General features: G+C 42.1%; 1 protein-coding gene across 4 annotated transcripts; it reads right to left on the bottom strand.

Annotated features, from left to right (window-relative positions):
* Positions 1 to 1,411: 1,411 nt before the first annotated feature.
* creb1b (cAMP responsive element binding protein 1b) lies at positions 1,412 to 15,591 on the bottom strand. 4 transcript variants are annotated; one of them, XM_070447869.1, is made up of 8 exons: positions 15,427 to 15,591; positions 11,443 to 11,555; positions 10,705 to 10,875; positions 10,367 to 10,467; positions 10,125 to 10,273; positions 9,683 to 9,865; positions 9,433 to 9,589; positions 1,412 to 2,473 (listed from the first exon to the last, which is right to left on the bottom strand). In XM_070447869.1, exons 2-8 carry the CDS (start codon positions 11,545 to 11,547, stop codon positions 2,452 to 2,454), a joined length of 888 nt encoding a protein of 295 aa, XP_070303970.1. In that variant the 5' UTR covers positions 11,548 to 11,555; positions 15,427 to 15,591; the 3' UTR covers positions 1,412 to 2,451. The 4 variants fall into 4 exon arrangements, with proteins under 4 accessions (XP_070303970.1, XP_023861524.1, XP_023861533.1 ...); XM_024005756.3 differs by lacking the exon at positions 1,412 to 2,473 and adding an exon at positions 3,303 to 8,991 and having other exon boundaries at positions 15,427 to 15,590; XM_024005765.3 differs by lacking the exon at positions 1,412 to 2,473 and adding an exon at positions 3,303 to 8,991 and having other exon boundaries at positions 10,705 to 10,872; positions 15,427 to 15,590.
* Positions 15,592 to 16,137: the final 546 nt, after the last annotated feature.

The raw sequence follows: 16,137 nt of genomic DNA, 5'->3' as shown, positions 1-16,137 counted from the left end.
CTRTACTTTCRGGCTACCCSGATAAAGCACTAAATAAACTTCAGTTAGTGCTAAATACGGCTGCTAGAATCCTGACTAGAACCAAAAAAATGGATCATATTACTCCAGTGCTAGCCTCTCTACACTGCTTCCTGTTAAGGCAAGGGCTGATGTCAAGGTTTTACTGCTAACCTACAAAGCATTACAGGGCTTGCTGGCCTACCTGTCTACCTTGTCCTGACCTGTCATACCTACACGTACGCTACGGTCACAAGACGCAGGCCTCTAATTGTCCCTAGAATTTCTAGCAAACAGCTGGAGGCAGGGCTTTCTCCTATAGAGCTCCATTTTATATGGAATGGTCTGCCTACCCATGTGAGAGACGCAGACTCGGTCTCAACCTTTAAGTCTTTACTGAAGACTCATCTCTTCAGTAGGTCCTATTTGAGTGTAGTCGGTCCAGGAGTGTGAGGTGAACGGAAGGCACTGGAGCAACGAACCGCCCTTGCTGTCTCTGCCTGGCGGTTCCCCTCTCTCCCACTGGGATTCTCTGCCTCTAACCCTATTACAGGGGCTGAGTCACTGGCTTACTGGTGCTCTTCCATGCCGTCCCTAGAAGGGGTGCGTCACTTGAGCGGGTTGAGTCACTGACGTGGTCTTCCTGTCCGGGTTGGCCCCATTGGTTGTGCCGTGGCGGAGATCTTTGTGGGCTATACTCGACCTTGTCTCAGGATGTAAGTTGGTGGTAGAAGATATCCCTCTAGTGGTGTGGGCTGTGCTTTGGCAAAGTGGGTGGGGTTATATCCTGCCTGTTTGGCCCTATCCGGGGGTATCATTGGATGGTGCCACAGTGTCCCCTGACCACTCCTGTCTCAGCCTCCAGTATTTATGCTGCAGTAGTTTATGTGTCAGGGGGCTAGGGTCAGTCTGTTATATCTGGAGTATTTCTCCTGTCTTATCTGGTGTCCTGTGTGAATTTAAGTATGCTCTCTCTAATTCTCTCTTTCTTTCTTTCTCTCTCGAAGGACTGAGCCTAGGACCATGCCTCAGGACTACCTGGCATGATGACTCCTTGTTCAACTGTTCTGCCTGCGGCTATGGAACCCTGACCTGTTCACTGTGATTACTATTATTTGACCATGCTGGTCATTTATGAACATTTGAACATCTTGGCCATGTTCTATTATAATCTCCACCCGGCACAGCCAGAGAGAGGACTGGCCATCCCCATAGCCTGGTTCCTCTCTAGGTTTCTTCCTAGGTTTTGGCCTTTCTAGGGAGTTTTTCCTAGCCACCGTGCTTCTACACCTGCATTGCTGCTTTTTGGGGTTTTAGGCTGGGTTTCTGTACAGCACTTTGATATATCAGCTGATGTAAGAAGGGCTATATAAATACATTTGATTTGAAATTTGATTTGTTTAATGCACTTGAACATTTGGCTTGTCATTTCTATACTGAAACCGGATTAGCAAATCCTCACACATTGTTTACATTTTGTTGAGATGTTTTCTCCATTTCAAATTATAGTATTAGAAATAGGAAACGCAATCACATATCAGTGATAATTTATATGTGTCACAGATGGCCTGAGGCACCTTAATTGGGGAGAATGGGCTCATAGTAATGGCTGGAACGTAAAAAATGGAACGTATCGAACAAGTCAAACACATTGTGTCAGAGTGTTTGATACCATTCCATTAACTCCATTCCATCCATTATTATGAACCATTCTCCCCTCTGCAACCTTTTGTGGTGTGTGGGAATCATTTGCTAATAACATGAAAGAATAGAAAAGGCTGATACTGGCAAGATCAGTGTGTGGGTTTTTCTTTTTCATAAGACAATTAATGAGGCTAACCATGTTGAAGGATATCCAATTTGACTTCTACAGCTACTGTATATGCTGTCATGAAATGGATTAGTGCAAGCCTGATCCTTGTAATGAAGGTAGGTAGGCCTTAAGGATGACATGCACAGGAGAGAGATATTACTAGCAAATATCACTATGAGTGTTTGCAGAAAGGAATTATTTAAGGTTATTTGATTTAATTTCAAAATACATGTTGCTTTAAATAAAGTTGCAATTTGTTTGCTTCATGTATCATTCTGGTGTAATTAATATGCAGTTCTACATTATCACCACAAGTTGCCTTCCGACTGGTGCAGCGGTCCAAGGCACTGCATCGATCCTGGACTGTATTGCAGGCTTCGACCGGGAGACRCATGAGGCGGCAAACAATTGTCCCAGCGTCGTCCGGGTTAGGGGAGGGTTTGGCAAGGCAGGGATGTTCTTGTCCCATCGCGCCTGTGGAGGGTCGGGCGCATGCACGTCGCCAGTTTGACGGTGTCTCCTCTGAAACATTGGTGCGGCTGGCTTCTGGTTTAAACGGGCAGTGTGTCAAGAAGCAGTGCGGCTTGTGTTTCGGAGGACGCATGGCTCTTGACCTTTGCAGCGATGGGACAAGACTGTAACTACGAATTGGAAATGACGAAACTGGGGAGAAAAAGGGGGTAAAAAATAAATAAAAATGATCTGCGTTAGTGTAACGGATGTGAAATGGCTAGCTAGTTAGCGGGTACGCGCTAGTAGCGTTTCAATCAGTTACGTCACTTGCTCTGAGACTTAAGTAGGGTTTCCCCCCCGGCTTTTGTGGAGCGATGGGTAACGACGCTTCGTGGGTGTCAGTTGTTGATGTGTGCAGAGGGTCCCTGGTTCGCGCCCGTSTCGGGGCGAGGGGACGGTACTAAAGTTATACTGTTACATTAGCATTTGTACAATAGTCTCCTATAGCTTTACAATGTAAACAAACCACTAGCTAGGTCTAGTAGTTGTGAGGTCAATAATACATGCCTAGCACAAGCTAGTGGGTCATTAAAACTACAGTATATTTCTTAATTGAAACTAAGTGAGCTATACGCTTGGTAAAATATATTTGCGTTTTGGAGGAAGTAGATGAAGAGCTAGGAGAGACAGATTGGTGAGGGGGGAGTGAGAGGTTGATAGTGAGATAATTACTGCTGCTAGCTAACTTTTGATGTAAACAATGTGGCCGTCAAAACATTGGACTCGTATGCTAGCAACATTTAGTTTAGTTATATTGTTGGCTGTCTTGAGATAAATTATCTGGCTAACAAGGTAAGCTGATCTTTACTTTGACATCACGCTAGCTCTGTGGTTATTTGCTGTGCTCGCCAAATGTAACAGCACCAGAGCAAACGGATAATAACCAGGAAATTAACGTTGTCTGATGATTTGCGCGTGCATATCGAACATGTTATTGTTTTGACAGTTAAAAAGTTCTATAAAATGATGACAAATAAGGCACTTTGAATGCAATTTATTGTGGCATAAATGTTTACAAAAGAGTGGTACAATGTGTTACATAGCGCTTTCAAAATGTCTATCTGTCCATAGCTGTGGAAAGATGTTTCGGGGTGGTGACATTTTTTAAAGATTTTTTTTTGTCTGCTGACAAGTACTTTGCTTCGCTCCACTTGTACAGGAGTAATAAAGGCCTAGTGCACTAATTTGATTAAATGTTTATTTCTTTATTGATCAGAGGACAGCACCCCTATTCCCCACGGCTTTGTATCTGTCTAAAGTGTGGATCGTTTAGCGCTTTAGTTTAATGCTGTTCACAGACAGTATATACAATGGACAGATACACAACTGGAACACAATAAAACCTCCCTTAACAGGATTACATTATGTACAATAAATGGTATTTAAAGATTACAATTTGTAAAATTGGCAATATTCAAACAGGGCACAAAAGTTTAGAAAAAGGTTATTGTTCAAAGTTCCACTATGACAGGCTGTTCATGCAAGAAGTAAAGCCAGGTTATGTACCTCAAAATGATACAGAAACCAAACCACTAGGCTATTGATCTTTTTTGAATTCATTCAGCTACTTAAATTTAATTAAATGCTAAATAAAAAAGCCTATAGGCAAGTTTACCTCTTGGTATCTTCACTGGTATTTTGTCAAGATGAATTCTTCTGTTCAAGCAAACCTCACCTACTGTTTTGTAAGCGCCATTGACCTGCTCTGCTCAGTTCTGCTCTTCTGTCATAAAATAATTAGTTTTACAGAGCCGGCAAAGCTGAAGCTCAAGGTGTGCTGTGTCAAATTGCATCCCTTCAGCATGAATCCATAATCTACCCTGAAAAAGCTTTGCTAAGAGATTACCTCTGCAATTTGTCATGCTTGGATTCAGCCGCACAAATGACTTGTCAAAGCGTCTGTAAAAACTGAAAGAGTAGGGCCAGGACAAGGTAATGATTCAAACGACTCAATAGATGGCTTTGCCTTTTGCAAGCAACAGAAGAACAAAATTACAGTGCTACCCTTGCACAATGATAATCAGAAACATTACTTTCTGTGACCATTTCACACGAACCCAACCCACTTTTCTTTTTACAATACCATTCACATAATATGATGAATGGTGTACATTATAAACAGTCTGTTAATGTAGAAAAATAAAGCAAGCAGAGTGACACTGGATTGACTGAATCTCAACGTACAAACACAGTAAAAATGATAACCATTAACAAACTACCCCCATCCTAACAGAAAACTGAAAACTCAAGAAGCTATGCTGTTTGATGTGCATGAGATGAATCTGGGTATTCACACTGAAGATACATTCCAATTCCAATGTGTTGATTTGTTTTTCATGGTTCACCCAGGATCAATATATTTAGATTCCTGAATACAAAAAGACTAACAAACTAGGATTTTGGTACTGATTATTTCCACAAATAATGTTTAAAAAAAAAGATATTACAGTTTTGGACTTGGCTGAACCATGTATTTATTTCACATTCAATTCAGGAATATTCTAGTGTCTAAAATGTATTCTTATTTATAAAGTACAAACAAAGACAAAAAATGTAGGAAGAAATGCATTTACTGTACCGTGACATTACATATGACATAATATCTAACAAAAAGAAAAAAAGCTTTTGTTGCATGATGGTGTTGCTTCCTAATCTAGGGGGGGTGGGGGTGTGCTCTGTGATGAAATGCATTTATAGTAAGCATGTTACAACATTCGCAAGAGGCTTTTACAACCACTTAGGGCTCTCAGTCCTCTGTACAGATGAGTGGTGTGGCCGGCAGAATCACATTTATTTCTTAGCCATTTACAGTTTAATGAAACCCAGAGGAATAATTGAACTAATATGTCTTGTGGGTTGTAATAGCTTCCAACAGGCTGTTCACTCGCCTGCCTCAAAAGAAGATGAGCAGAGCACCACAAAGCATGATGAGTTTAAAAAAGGCCTTTTTCTTAAATAGCTGCCGACATTGTAATAGGCCTGGTAAGCTAAAGGAATATACATGTATATATTTTTATATTTTTTTTATGTGCTGCAGTATATGATACAAATACGTTAATCTATATTGGTTTCATATTATGCATAACAATTTTCTTATCAAATCAATAGAAATATCATAGTAAAATCTACACATGCTGTAGGCTCCATGTACAGTAATTATATCAAAAGAAAAATAATCAATATGTAATACAACATGGTACTACTTTATCCTATCATAAACAGAATATAAAGTATCTCTGTCTGTGATGTTGGAAGATTGATCCCAAGTCCTACATAAACCTACTAACGAATTGTTAATGTAATCGTATACACTACCGTTCAAAAGTTTGGGGTCACTTAGAAATGTCCTTGTTTTTGAAAGAAAAGCAAATGTTTTGCCCATTAAAATAACATCAAATTGATCTGAAATACAGTGTGGACATTGTTAATGTTGTAAATTACTATTGTAGCTGAAATCACTCCTGTGTTCCAATGGCACGTTGTGTTAGCTAATCCAAGTTTATCATTTTAAAAGGCTAATTGATCATTAGAAAACCCTGTTGCAATTATGTTAGCACAGCTGAAAACTGGTGTTCTGAATAAAGAAGCAATAAAACTGGCCTTTAGACTAGTTGAGTATCTGGAGCATCAGCATTTGTGGGTTCCATTACAGGCTCAAAATGGCCAGAATCAAATAACATTCTTCTGAAACTCGTCAGTCTATTCTTGTTCAGAGAAATTAAGGCTATTCCATGCGAGAAATTGCCAAGAAACTGAAGATCTCGTACAACGCTGTGTACTACTCTCTTCACAGAACAGCGCAAACTGTCTCTAACCAGAATAGAAAGAGGAGTGGGAGGCCCCAGTGCACAACTGAGCAAGAGCACAAATACATTAGAGTGTCGAGTTTGAGAAACAGACGCCTCACAAGTCCTCAACTGGCAGCTTCATTAAATAGTACCCGCAAAACACCAGTCTCAACGTCAACAGTGAAGAGGTGACTCCGGGATGCTGGCCTAGGCAGAGTTGCAAAGAAAAAGCCATATCTCAGACTGGCCAATAAACATAAAAGATTAAGATGGGCGAAAGAACACAGACACTGGACAGAGGAACTCTTGCCTAGAATGATCAATTAGCTTTTTAAAATTATCAACTTGGATTAGCTAACACAACGTGACATTGGAACACAGGAGTGATGGTTGCTGATAACGGGCCTCTGTACGCCTATGTAGATAATTAATTAAAAATCAGCCGTTTCCAGCTACAATAGTCATTTACAACATTAACAATGCCTACACTGTATTTCTGATCAATTTGATGTTCTTTTAATGGCCCCAAAAATGTGCTTTGATAAAAAAAAAAAAAAGACATTTCTAAGTGACCCCAAACTTTTGAACGGTAGTGTATGTACTGAATGTATGTACAGTAGTACACTCACCATAAATATGTGTATGCCGGAGATTACAAATGTATCTATTCCAACAAGATTTACTTGGGTGAATTTAATCTCAGATAATTGCCATTAACCCATAGAGGGCTATGTGGTGTGTACTGACAACTTTCCCCTGTATTCAGACATGAATCTGTTTTCTTCAGTAGTTATATGGGATCCATATTCCACCACCACCTAGCAACAGCCCAAATCTTTAGAGCGTAACAAAAGTAGCTCAAATCTCAGATATCAAAATGTAACGAAATAAAGAAAATACCCAAGACACTTGAAATGGAAGATGAATCCGAGTTGATGGGTTATACTGATTATGGAGGTTTAACCTAAGCACTGAGATCTAGAAAATAACATAATCTGATCTCATATGATCTACTAAGCAGGGCCCGGTTTCCTGATAGCGATGGAATTTAGGCGTGTTTTAACAATGTATCTTTCCCGAAGATGTAACATGCGTTTCCCAAAACACCACATAGAGAGAACGCTCGCTAAGAGCGTCGTTTGATCATGTGTCGATACTGATAGGATTGAAAGAAAGGGAACTTTCCTCAACATTATAATTATTTCACAATACTGACGACAGATCAGCTCCTAGAGTGATATTACCATGGCCGCAGGAAGTTGTTTTGGGGTGGGGGTGCTGAAATGTTTTGTTGACGGGGGAGTTGGGGGGCATTTCCCCGCTCTGCTGTTGAGTATTTTTCTCCGCTCATACAGGGGTAATAAAGGCCTAGTGCACCAATTTGGTTTATTCAAAGGCCTAGTGGACTAATTTGGTTTATTGTGATATATCAGGGGGTGATTCAGCACCCTTACTTCCCGCGGCTGTGGATATTACCACCTATGGATGCAAATATTGAGGCGCCTTTAGTCTAATGCTTACCCACTAAATCAAAGATTTGGCACATCATTGAGCACGTTAGGCTACACATCATGAAATATATTGAGACAAATTACAAACATTAGCCTAGTAGCAAAATAGAACTCAATTGATTGAACATGGTATGTATTTCAATAGGACTGAAATAGGCCTATATCCTACTGTTTATATTTTAATGCAGTCATCTCGGTTTTCATTTGAAGCATATTTTTAGACGTTGCTTGTTTGTATCAATTACAAAGACATTGTCAACTTTGCATTCGTAGTCAACTTTGTTCTGAAGTTATCGGCGGTCACAGAGAGACGGATAAACCATGTGATGTTTAGCAGAGATCTTCTGTATATAAAGGGAGGGCAAAAAAGCATCTAACGACGCACTGCTGTTCTACGAGTGGTGTGAAGCATGCGTTAGATTACGAGCGCTTTCAAGTGCAATGTTAATAACGAGATTTAACGAGGCTCCTACAAAGGTTCTAACGATGAACTTAGCCTTAAGATGCTTTTGGGAAACCGGGCCCAGGGAAATCTACAATGTCTTAACTGACTCCAATGCCAGGGTTCTGGAGGCTACCTTGACTTCCTTGTCTTGACTTCCTCTTGAGCTGATTGGACATTCAGACGCTAACCCTCTTGTTTGATTGGCTAACCTTTGTTAGTGAAGACATAAGAGGCTTTGGGTTAATAAAAAATGACTATGTCAGAAGTCTGTGACTTCTCTTCCCAGTAATCAAACCCCAAACAAGAAGCTTGAATAGGGTAAAAGAGTTAGTGTTGTGTTTCACCACGTTATCCCTGGAACCACAACTGACGAATGAATCCTCATCCTTTCAGTTCCGCGGTGGGATAATATTGAGAGAAGTTGGGAGAGGCAAAGAAAGATGAAAAGGTGGATAACAAGTGAGCGGGAGAAGAAGGAGTGGAAGCAAGAGGATGTGAGAGAGAAGACAGGGTGAAAATGGATTGGTGGATGGGAGATTGGGGGACGTATGGGCCAAAGTGGTCGTGTTTACTACAATTCCCACAAAGCACTGTCCATCACTGATCTCCCGTCCATCAATCCATTTTCATTCTGTCTTCTCTCTCACATCCTCTTGCTTCAGATGTCATGGGTCATGCCCGTAGGCCAATGCTTGGCAGAGTCTCTGTACAGGTCAGTGGGCAGTCTGATGCCCGCTGAATAGGGAGTGACAGTTGGGCTAGGATGGGTTATTTTGAAGCTACTCAGATTTATGGCAGTACAGGTCTTTAAGTGCTTTCAGTTCCTCTATGAGGGTTTTGTTCTGGTTCTCCAGCACGGCCACGCGGTTCTCAAGACACTTGACATACTCCTTCTTCTTCCTGCGACACTCGCGGGCCGCCTCTCTGTGACACAACAAGGACCAAGACACAGTTAGGGAAACCTCTGGCTATTGGCTCAGCTAGCATGGGATGGTACACATCATCTTCTCTAGAGCAGCTTCTAGTTTTGTGCCAAAAACTCTTGAAGTTTTTCTTCATTTGTATTTGTAAATATGTATATATATAGCCTGTGACTGCATAGAATTCTTCCAATCCTTTATGCTGTACATGTTTTGTGTTGTATGTCATCTGTCTTGTATCTAGCAATCCGTCACCATACATGAAGTTATTGGAATTGAATGAATTGATGGTCTTGGTTACACTTTACTTAATGCAAGCAGGTATAATGCTTTATTACTTGTAGCATGTATAAGCCCTAAAATGGCTTATTATAAGGTTTACAGGTCTTGGCTAAATGGAGTTCACAATAGACCATAACCAAAGGGAACCTCACTCTGTCCTTACCTGTTCTTCATGAGTCTGACCTCTCTCTTGCGGGTAACTTCTACCTCTGGGCCCCCCTGGCCAGACAGGGCAGGGGAGGAGGCCATGACCACCCCAGGGGCGATGGTGCTAGTGGGGGCCGTGCGGATCTGGTAGGCCTGCACATCTCCCGACGCAGCTGGGGAACAATGGAAACGATCCAAACGATCTCAACCACTCCGATTGACTGTGTGTTTTTATCCATATCAAGAGGTAAGGCACTACCACTCACCTTGCACTACCACCTGGTTGCTGGGCACCAGGATCTGCTGGCCGTCCGAGGTCTGAGCGTACTGCAGGATGGTGGTGCCCTGCTGGGCGGCCGCAGCGTTGGTCATAGTCAGGGTCTGCAGTCCCTGGATCCCGTCTGTTCCGTTATTGGCCAGCTGGATTGCCCCGCCCTGGGTGATGGCGACTGGGAGAGGGGAGGGAAGGAGAGAGCAAGAGAGAGAGAGAGAGAGAGAGAGACAAAGAGAATACAAAGAGAGAGACAGAGAATGAGGGCAGACAAAGAGAGCGAGAGAAGGAAAATAATGTTGTAACATTAGCAACTAAACATCTTGCTTAAAATACCCTCTTAAATTACCTCTGTCAGTGACTGAAAAAATAACTTTTGCTGCTCCGATGACCATGACATTGTTGAGTAAAAGAACAAAGGGTCAAACGTGACGTACTGTACTGGCCACTGCTGGTCTGGTAGATGGGGCATGATGTGGGCATGGTAACCGTGGTGATGGCGGGCGCTGTGTCCTCCTCCGACTTCTCTTCCTCGATCCTGGGAACCCCTGGGGTGTCACCTGATGACAGGTCATTCAGGATCTTCCTGTTGGGGTTATAGGGCAGGACGTCAGATAAACACAAAGGAACACCTACAGTAATCACAGCACTGCATTATCACACACACACCAAACGGTACCTATATGAGGGGCGTCGTGAGAGGATCTCTCTGCGTTTCTGAGAGTCAGTCACACTGTCCACTGACTCCTGAGAGTCTTCACTCTCTGCTAGGGTGGAGATCTGGAAAAGTCCAATCAGGTGTGTTAGTGCTGGGCAGGAACAAATATTTATTTACACTGTATTTCTTCAACACCAGGGTTGGTGATCATAATTGGTGTATTATGACCAAGTCTGGTTGGGATCACAGTGAATTCTTCTAGTGCTAAGTTGTTGTATCTAAGCTAAGGGTTTGGCTAAAGTTTTTTATCTTAACGACAAAGCTCTATAAATAAAGGTTAGATGAAAAGGTCTACTCACCTGAACAGTCTGGACCTGTGGTGACTGTATGACAGAGGGCTGAGCGGCCTGGATGACGCCGTGAACCTGGACCGTCTGACCGTTGGGCAGCTGCACCAGGGTGACCGTAGGACCGCTGGATGTGGCGTGACCTGCTGCCATGGAAACCTGCAAAGCATAAACATAATCCTGCTGTCCAGGGGACACACACCTATAACTAGAACCCCCGAGTTCTCCTGGTCTGGAAAAACTGGGCCCTACTACTTACGTTTATAAAACACCTGTTTGCTACATTCTTTTGTCTCTGTATGTATACATATTTACTGCATTGGTGTGCATATGAGAATGAAGCGGTAGCGTGAATGATGTCAGTATGTACAGTATATTCTGTGACATCCTACTGTCTCCTGCTTGCATCTTGCATCAGCCTCTTCTGCTGTAACTGAACTTGTGGGGGGGTGACTATTTCCATGTCTTCCTATTTCTTGTACAACAGGGTCATGCTGACTACCGTCTCCCAGTGAGTCATACTGTATATATCTGCTGGGTGTGTGAAGTGGCATACCATTCCCTATCAGTCAGAGAGTATTCACAACCCTGTGAGGGACTGAGTCCAGTCATAGATGAGTCAGTGGGGTAGTGAGTGGTAGATGTAATGTGCGAGTGTGTGGTAGAGAGGCAGAGTAGGCTTACCTGTGAGTGGTAGTAGTAATGTTATACTGTACTAGTGTGTGGTAGGTAGATGGGCCGGCTACTTACCTGTGCCAGGGTGGCTATCTGTGCCTGGGAGATCTGTTGGCTCTCTGTCTCTGACACTGCCGTGTCTCCTCCCTGATGAACCTCTGCTCCCGACTCCATGGTCATCGACTTAGCTGTAGGGGAAAAGGGAGAGAAGGACATTAGGGTTAGAGAGGGCTTATATTGGACTTTCTGATACATTTTATGGATGTCTTGTTATGATCATTAAGGAGAAAATCTCAGTAATGCTGATGATCATTTCAGCTGGTTTGACCTGGTTTTTGTTGAGAGATATGGTAGTATTGTGCTTAGTAGTACTTTCTACTTGTACTTATTTTGAAGGATTCAACACAACAGATAGTTAGTTACCTGGCACCAAATGGAATTTGGGGCGGCAGGTAGCCTAGTGGTTAGAGCGTTAGGCCAGTAACCGAAAGGTTGCAAGATCGAATCCCCGAGCTGACAATGTAAAAATCTGTCGTTCTGCCCCTGAACAAGGCAGTTAACCAACTGTTCCTAGGCCGTCATTGTAAATAAGACTTTGTTCTTAACTGACTTGCCTAGTTAAATAAAGGTAAAAATGTGTTATTATCATGCTAATTACCATGTAATAGCAGATTGTGAGCAATGCATGTAATTAATCTGCCTTCACAGCTCATTGAAAGGAAATCAGTGGAAAGCCTGTCTCTAGAATCAACCCACTCCTTGTCTGTTAGACAAGTGTTTGTTTCTGCAAACTGACCACAGCCGTCCTTCCAGCTTTTATGAACAGAGTATTTAATAACTGAAACAGATGTGGATTATGTGACTGTTTGTAACTGACCCAGTTTTATATGTCTTGTGTCACTTAAAAGTGACTGGCAACATGATAGCTTGTACCTCTCAGAAGTCAAGCGGGGCGAAGCCGCTTCTCACGGATGTAACTGAGAGGTCCAATGTAAGTTGATAAGTTCTCAGGGCTATTCCTAAGCTTGATCATACTCTTCTAAAGCTACATAAGAGAGTTGGGGCTACCCMTTGACAATGTGATGTCCTTTTTGGGCTGGAAATCTTTTTAGGAATGTCCTGAGACAACCTTGGAAAACAGATGGCATTACTATAAAGAACAAATTATTCCATTCTGGCTGAGAAATACCTTGGAGACTGGCGTAGAGGAGTAAGGAAGTGACCCCTTCCTAGGTTATGAACACACACACACACACACACATTTACAAGCATTTCCCTACACCTGCAATAACATCTGCTAAATATGTATTTGCGACCAATAAAATGTGATTTGACACAAACACCCCCCCCTATCCCCTGGAGAGGTCATTCATCTCATTGTCTAGGAATGCGTCACTTTCCTCCGTATAGGGCCTAGCAGCTAGCGTGTGTTTGGTTTGGGCAGCTGACATTCCCTCTGGTACACCTTGTTCAGCAGAAGGCCTGTACATCCACCTAATGGCTACCAAACATAGCATGGCTGCACATGAAATGGCATCCTATACCCTATATCAGGAGTCCCCAATAACATTCAGCCGTGGGCTGATTTTTCCTTGAGCGGATGGTCGGAGGGCCGGAACATAGTTATAAATAATTTGTACAGTGCAAACAGACCGCAAGAATCCCAAACAGTATTTGACAAAAACAGAATCATTTTAAACTTTAATTACAGTGGAATACAATCACATATGCCTCTCTATTTATGGGTGGGAATACTTGGGAACAGATTTACTCAATTAAAATAATTTTGAGCTAATTCCCTGGTGATTTTTCAGTCTTTTATGTCCCCKAAAAAATTAAAAAATATCAGAAAACTTGGGGGGCCAAAAGTAGTGCACTATTTACGGGATAGTGTGCTGGCCTCTGGTCAAAAGTAATACACTATAAAGGGGATAGGGTGCCATTTTGGACTCTTCTCTAGACCTTTAAGCTTAAATATTCTCTGATAGCTGTTGCTAAACTCCACAGAGTCCGACCAACTCAGACTTGGCAAACATGTGCACTGCCAGAAACCCATTACCAACATGTCATGCATTGGCTTTATCCGCTAGAGGCTTTTCCCAGATTCCCAAAACACTTCCGCCTCCTACTCCACTGTCTTGTCAATATGCCATGTCTTTAGACTAGCCAGAGAAATGTTTCACCTAACAGGGATAGCTAGGACAGGACACACACACGGGACAGGGCTCTCAGGCAGTCTGTGGCCATAGGCACATATGTGTTATGACTTGTCTGGCCTGTCTGGTCTGCCAGTGCCACCCCAACGGCGCTAGCTCTGTCTGTCAGAGAATACAATGTTGGAAATCCCCCTACTACCAGTGACCATTGGCTGGCTGCTAAACATGGTAGTCTGGTTGTGGAGGGGAGGGAGGGCCAGCAGCCACAAGCCCTCCCTCAGTGGAAAAGCAGGGTCATGAAAGAGGTGCCTGTAGACAAAGGGAGAGAAACAGCTTCATTCTCCCCTGCTAGTCAACTCTTTTTTCTTGCCCTTTTTATTTTATTTAACCTTTTCAGAACCATAGAGAAAGAGCACGGCAGAAGAACATTTGTGGAATAAAGCTATCAACCATGAGTGTAGCCTATAGATTTTGACAATAATATTTTGACAATGTAATTWAAAAAAAATAGTTTTTACTAAATAGCAATGCAACAGTAATAGTGTGTAGAATGATCAATCATTATTAAAGTCCCATTCAAAAGAAAGAAATTAAAGCATCGTGAGCTCACACACTGCATCACAGTCGGTCACAGTTCATAACGTCTCTGTGAAATCTTACAGAGTTCGCCCTCTTCAAAAGTCATTGGGTGTGTTCGAGCGGTAAGGCTTAAAGTAACCGACTGTAGACAATAGTCGAGGAGTGAAGTTGGAGGAGACAGCTGAAAGTCGGACACTAATGTGGTTTTCAACAGCAAGGCTCAGTGCAACATGGCAGTATAAAAAAAGATTTCTCTAACCACCATATCACACATTTTCTAACTGTAAAAATATGTGTACATAACGACTTTATATCTGCTCAGTGACAAGACAGAGAGCCACATGGAGAGTAGCGACGCCCCCTTTGTGTCATACCGTTCATAAATAGCTTACCATTGGTTTAACATTTAGTTCGCGACAATTTTTGTGAACTTCTGAGAGCGATATATAACATTATTTCATGCTATATAATAAGTGAATATCCAAAATAGGCTTACCAAAAACTCATGGCCTTATGTGTTTGAGAATGTTTTGACTAGACTCCACTTACATAACTTTATTTTGGCAAAAAACGACTAGAAGCAAATAGACTAGCATTACGRGATGGGTCATATTATTGTAGCGACCCAGGCATATGGATACATAATCCAAATTAGAGCACGTGTCTAAACTGACGATTTCTTATTATAGACTAGGACAGCAAAGCAACAACKCTTCTCCCAAATAGTTGGTTTGACAAGTGGACTAGGCCTACCCCTATAAATAAAATCGACATTTCTCATAATTTCTTATTCTGGTTTATGAAAGCCAATACATAATTTTGCACTTTAAGAATTTAAGTTCAATAATACTCAACACATTTTTCGTACGAACAATTATTTAGCAGTTGAGTTTGGCTTATAGAACCACTACATTTTTTAGGCTACATAAAATCTAAGACAGCCCCCTTTGCATTTCTACTCTACAGGCGAGGGCTAGGCTGCTGCGCAAGAATACCCACAGCGCGCGAGTAGCCTTCACTAGGCTTTTGAAAGCAGAAAGTCTAATATTTGATCACAGTGCGCATTTGCTTGTAAATGTCGCATCACAGACTATGCTGTCCAAACAAGCAATATTCTCGATCCTGACTGGCAAGCTAGCATACTCCTCATTCCCTGCCTTTTTCTACTAGCCGCAGCAGCCTCCCCTCCCTCCATGCCTGCATGACTGCCTGAAACAAGCCCGCCGCCATGATCTCTTTGTTCAACCGATATGAACCGGACCAGAATACAGTTTATGTGGGACGCGCCTTGTCTCTCTTCCCCTGGACACTAGTCCTCTCTTACCGAAACAGACTCCCTCGGTCACTCCCGGGCCCTCCGAGCTCCACTTTTATTCAGGCCGACACGTAAGAGACCGCGTCAGGCTACACCTCCGTCGCGTCACCGAGAACAACAACACCGAGAACGAGAGGGACGAAAATCAAATCGTCAGCGGCACCATCGAGAACGACCGAATGATGGCCGGAACAAGCCGAACAACTGACGGAGTAGACCGAAGTCATCGCGAAAATAGGCGGAAAGGAACGAACGTTTAGGCGAGACATAAATGGTCATAATTCTGTTACAAAGTAGCAGCGTATTTTGATACATTTAAGCGAGGTTACTTTGTAGCGACTAGTTGGTACGCCAACCAAGTGAAGTGCAATGTTACAATGTGGCAACCTGTGCTGTGTGTGTCCCAAGGTTATTATAGTAAATTTAGTAAAAATATTAAATCAAATACTTAACAAACCGCTAAATGTATCTAAAACTAAAATATACTTACACTATTATACTGTATTTGACTCCAAAACGAAATAAAATACAAACCAAAAATGAACAAACCACTAAATATATCATAAACTAAAATATACTTACACTATTATACTGTATTTGACTCCAAAACTAAATCAATTACAATAAAAAACATCATGTTTTCAGTTTTAGTTTTTTTCTCTCAAAGTTTTGGGCAAAATCAAATGGGGTTTTCACAATTTTTTCTAAAGTGTTTTTAAG

This window comes from Salvelinus sp. IW2-2015, linkage group LG2 (assembly GCF_002910315.2).
Source record: "Salvelinus sp. IW2-2015 linkage group LG2, ASM291031v2, whole genome shotgun sequence".
Lineage (NCBI taxonomy): Eukaryota > Metazoa > Chordata > Actinopteri > Salmoniformes > Salmonidae > Salvelinus > Salvelinus sp. IW2-2015.
Note: the sequence above shows the minus strand (reverse complement) of the source record. Positions and strands in the feature narration are given on the sequence as shown.

Excerpts from the sequence above, each read along its gene's own strand:
- creb1b (XM_024005756.3), bottom strand. The coding sequence starts at position 11,547 with ATGACCATGGAGTCGGGAGCAGAGGTTCATCAGGGAGGAGACACGGCA. Across the intron at positions 10,274-10,366 it reads TCACGACGCCCCTCATATAG|GAAGATCCTGAATGACCTGT; the intron begins GTACCGTTTGGT and ends TAACCCCAACAG. Across the intron at positions 9,590-9,682 it reads CAACCAGGTGGTAGTGCAAG|CTGCGTCGGGAGATGTGCAG; the intron begins GTGAGTGGTAGT and ends ATTGTTCCCCAG.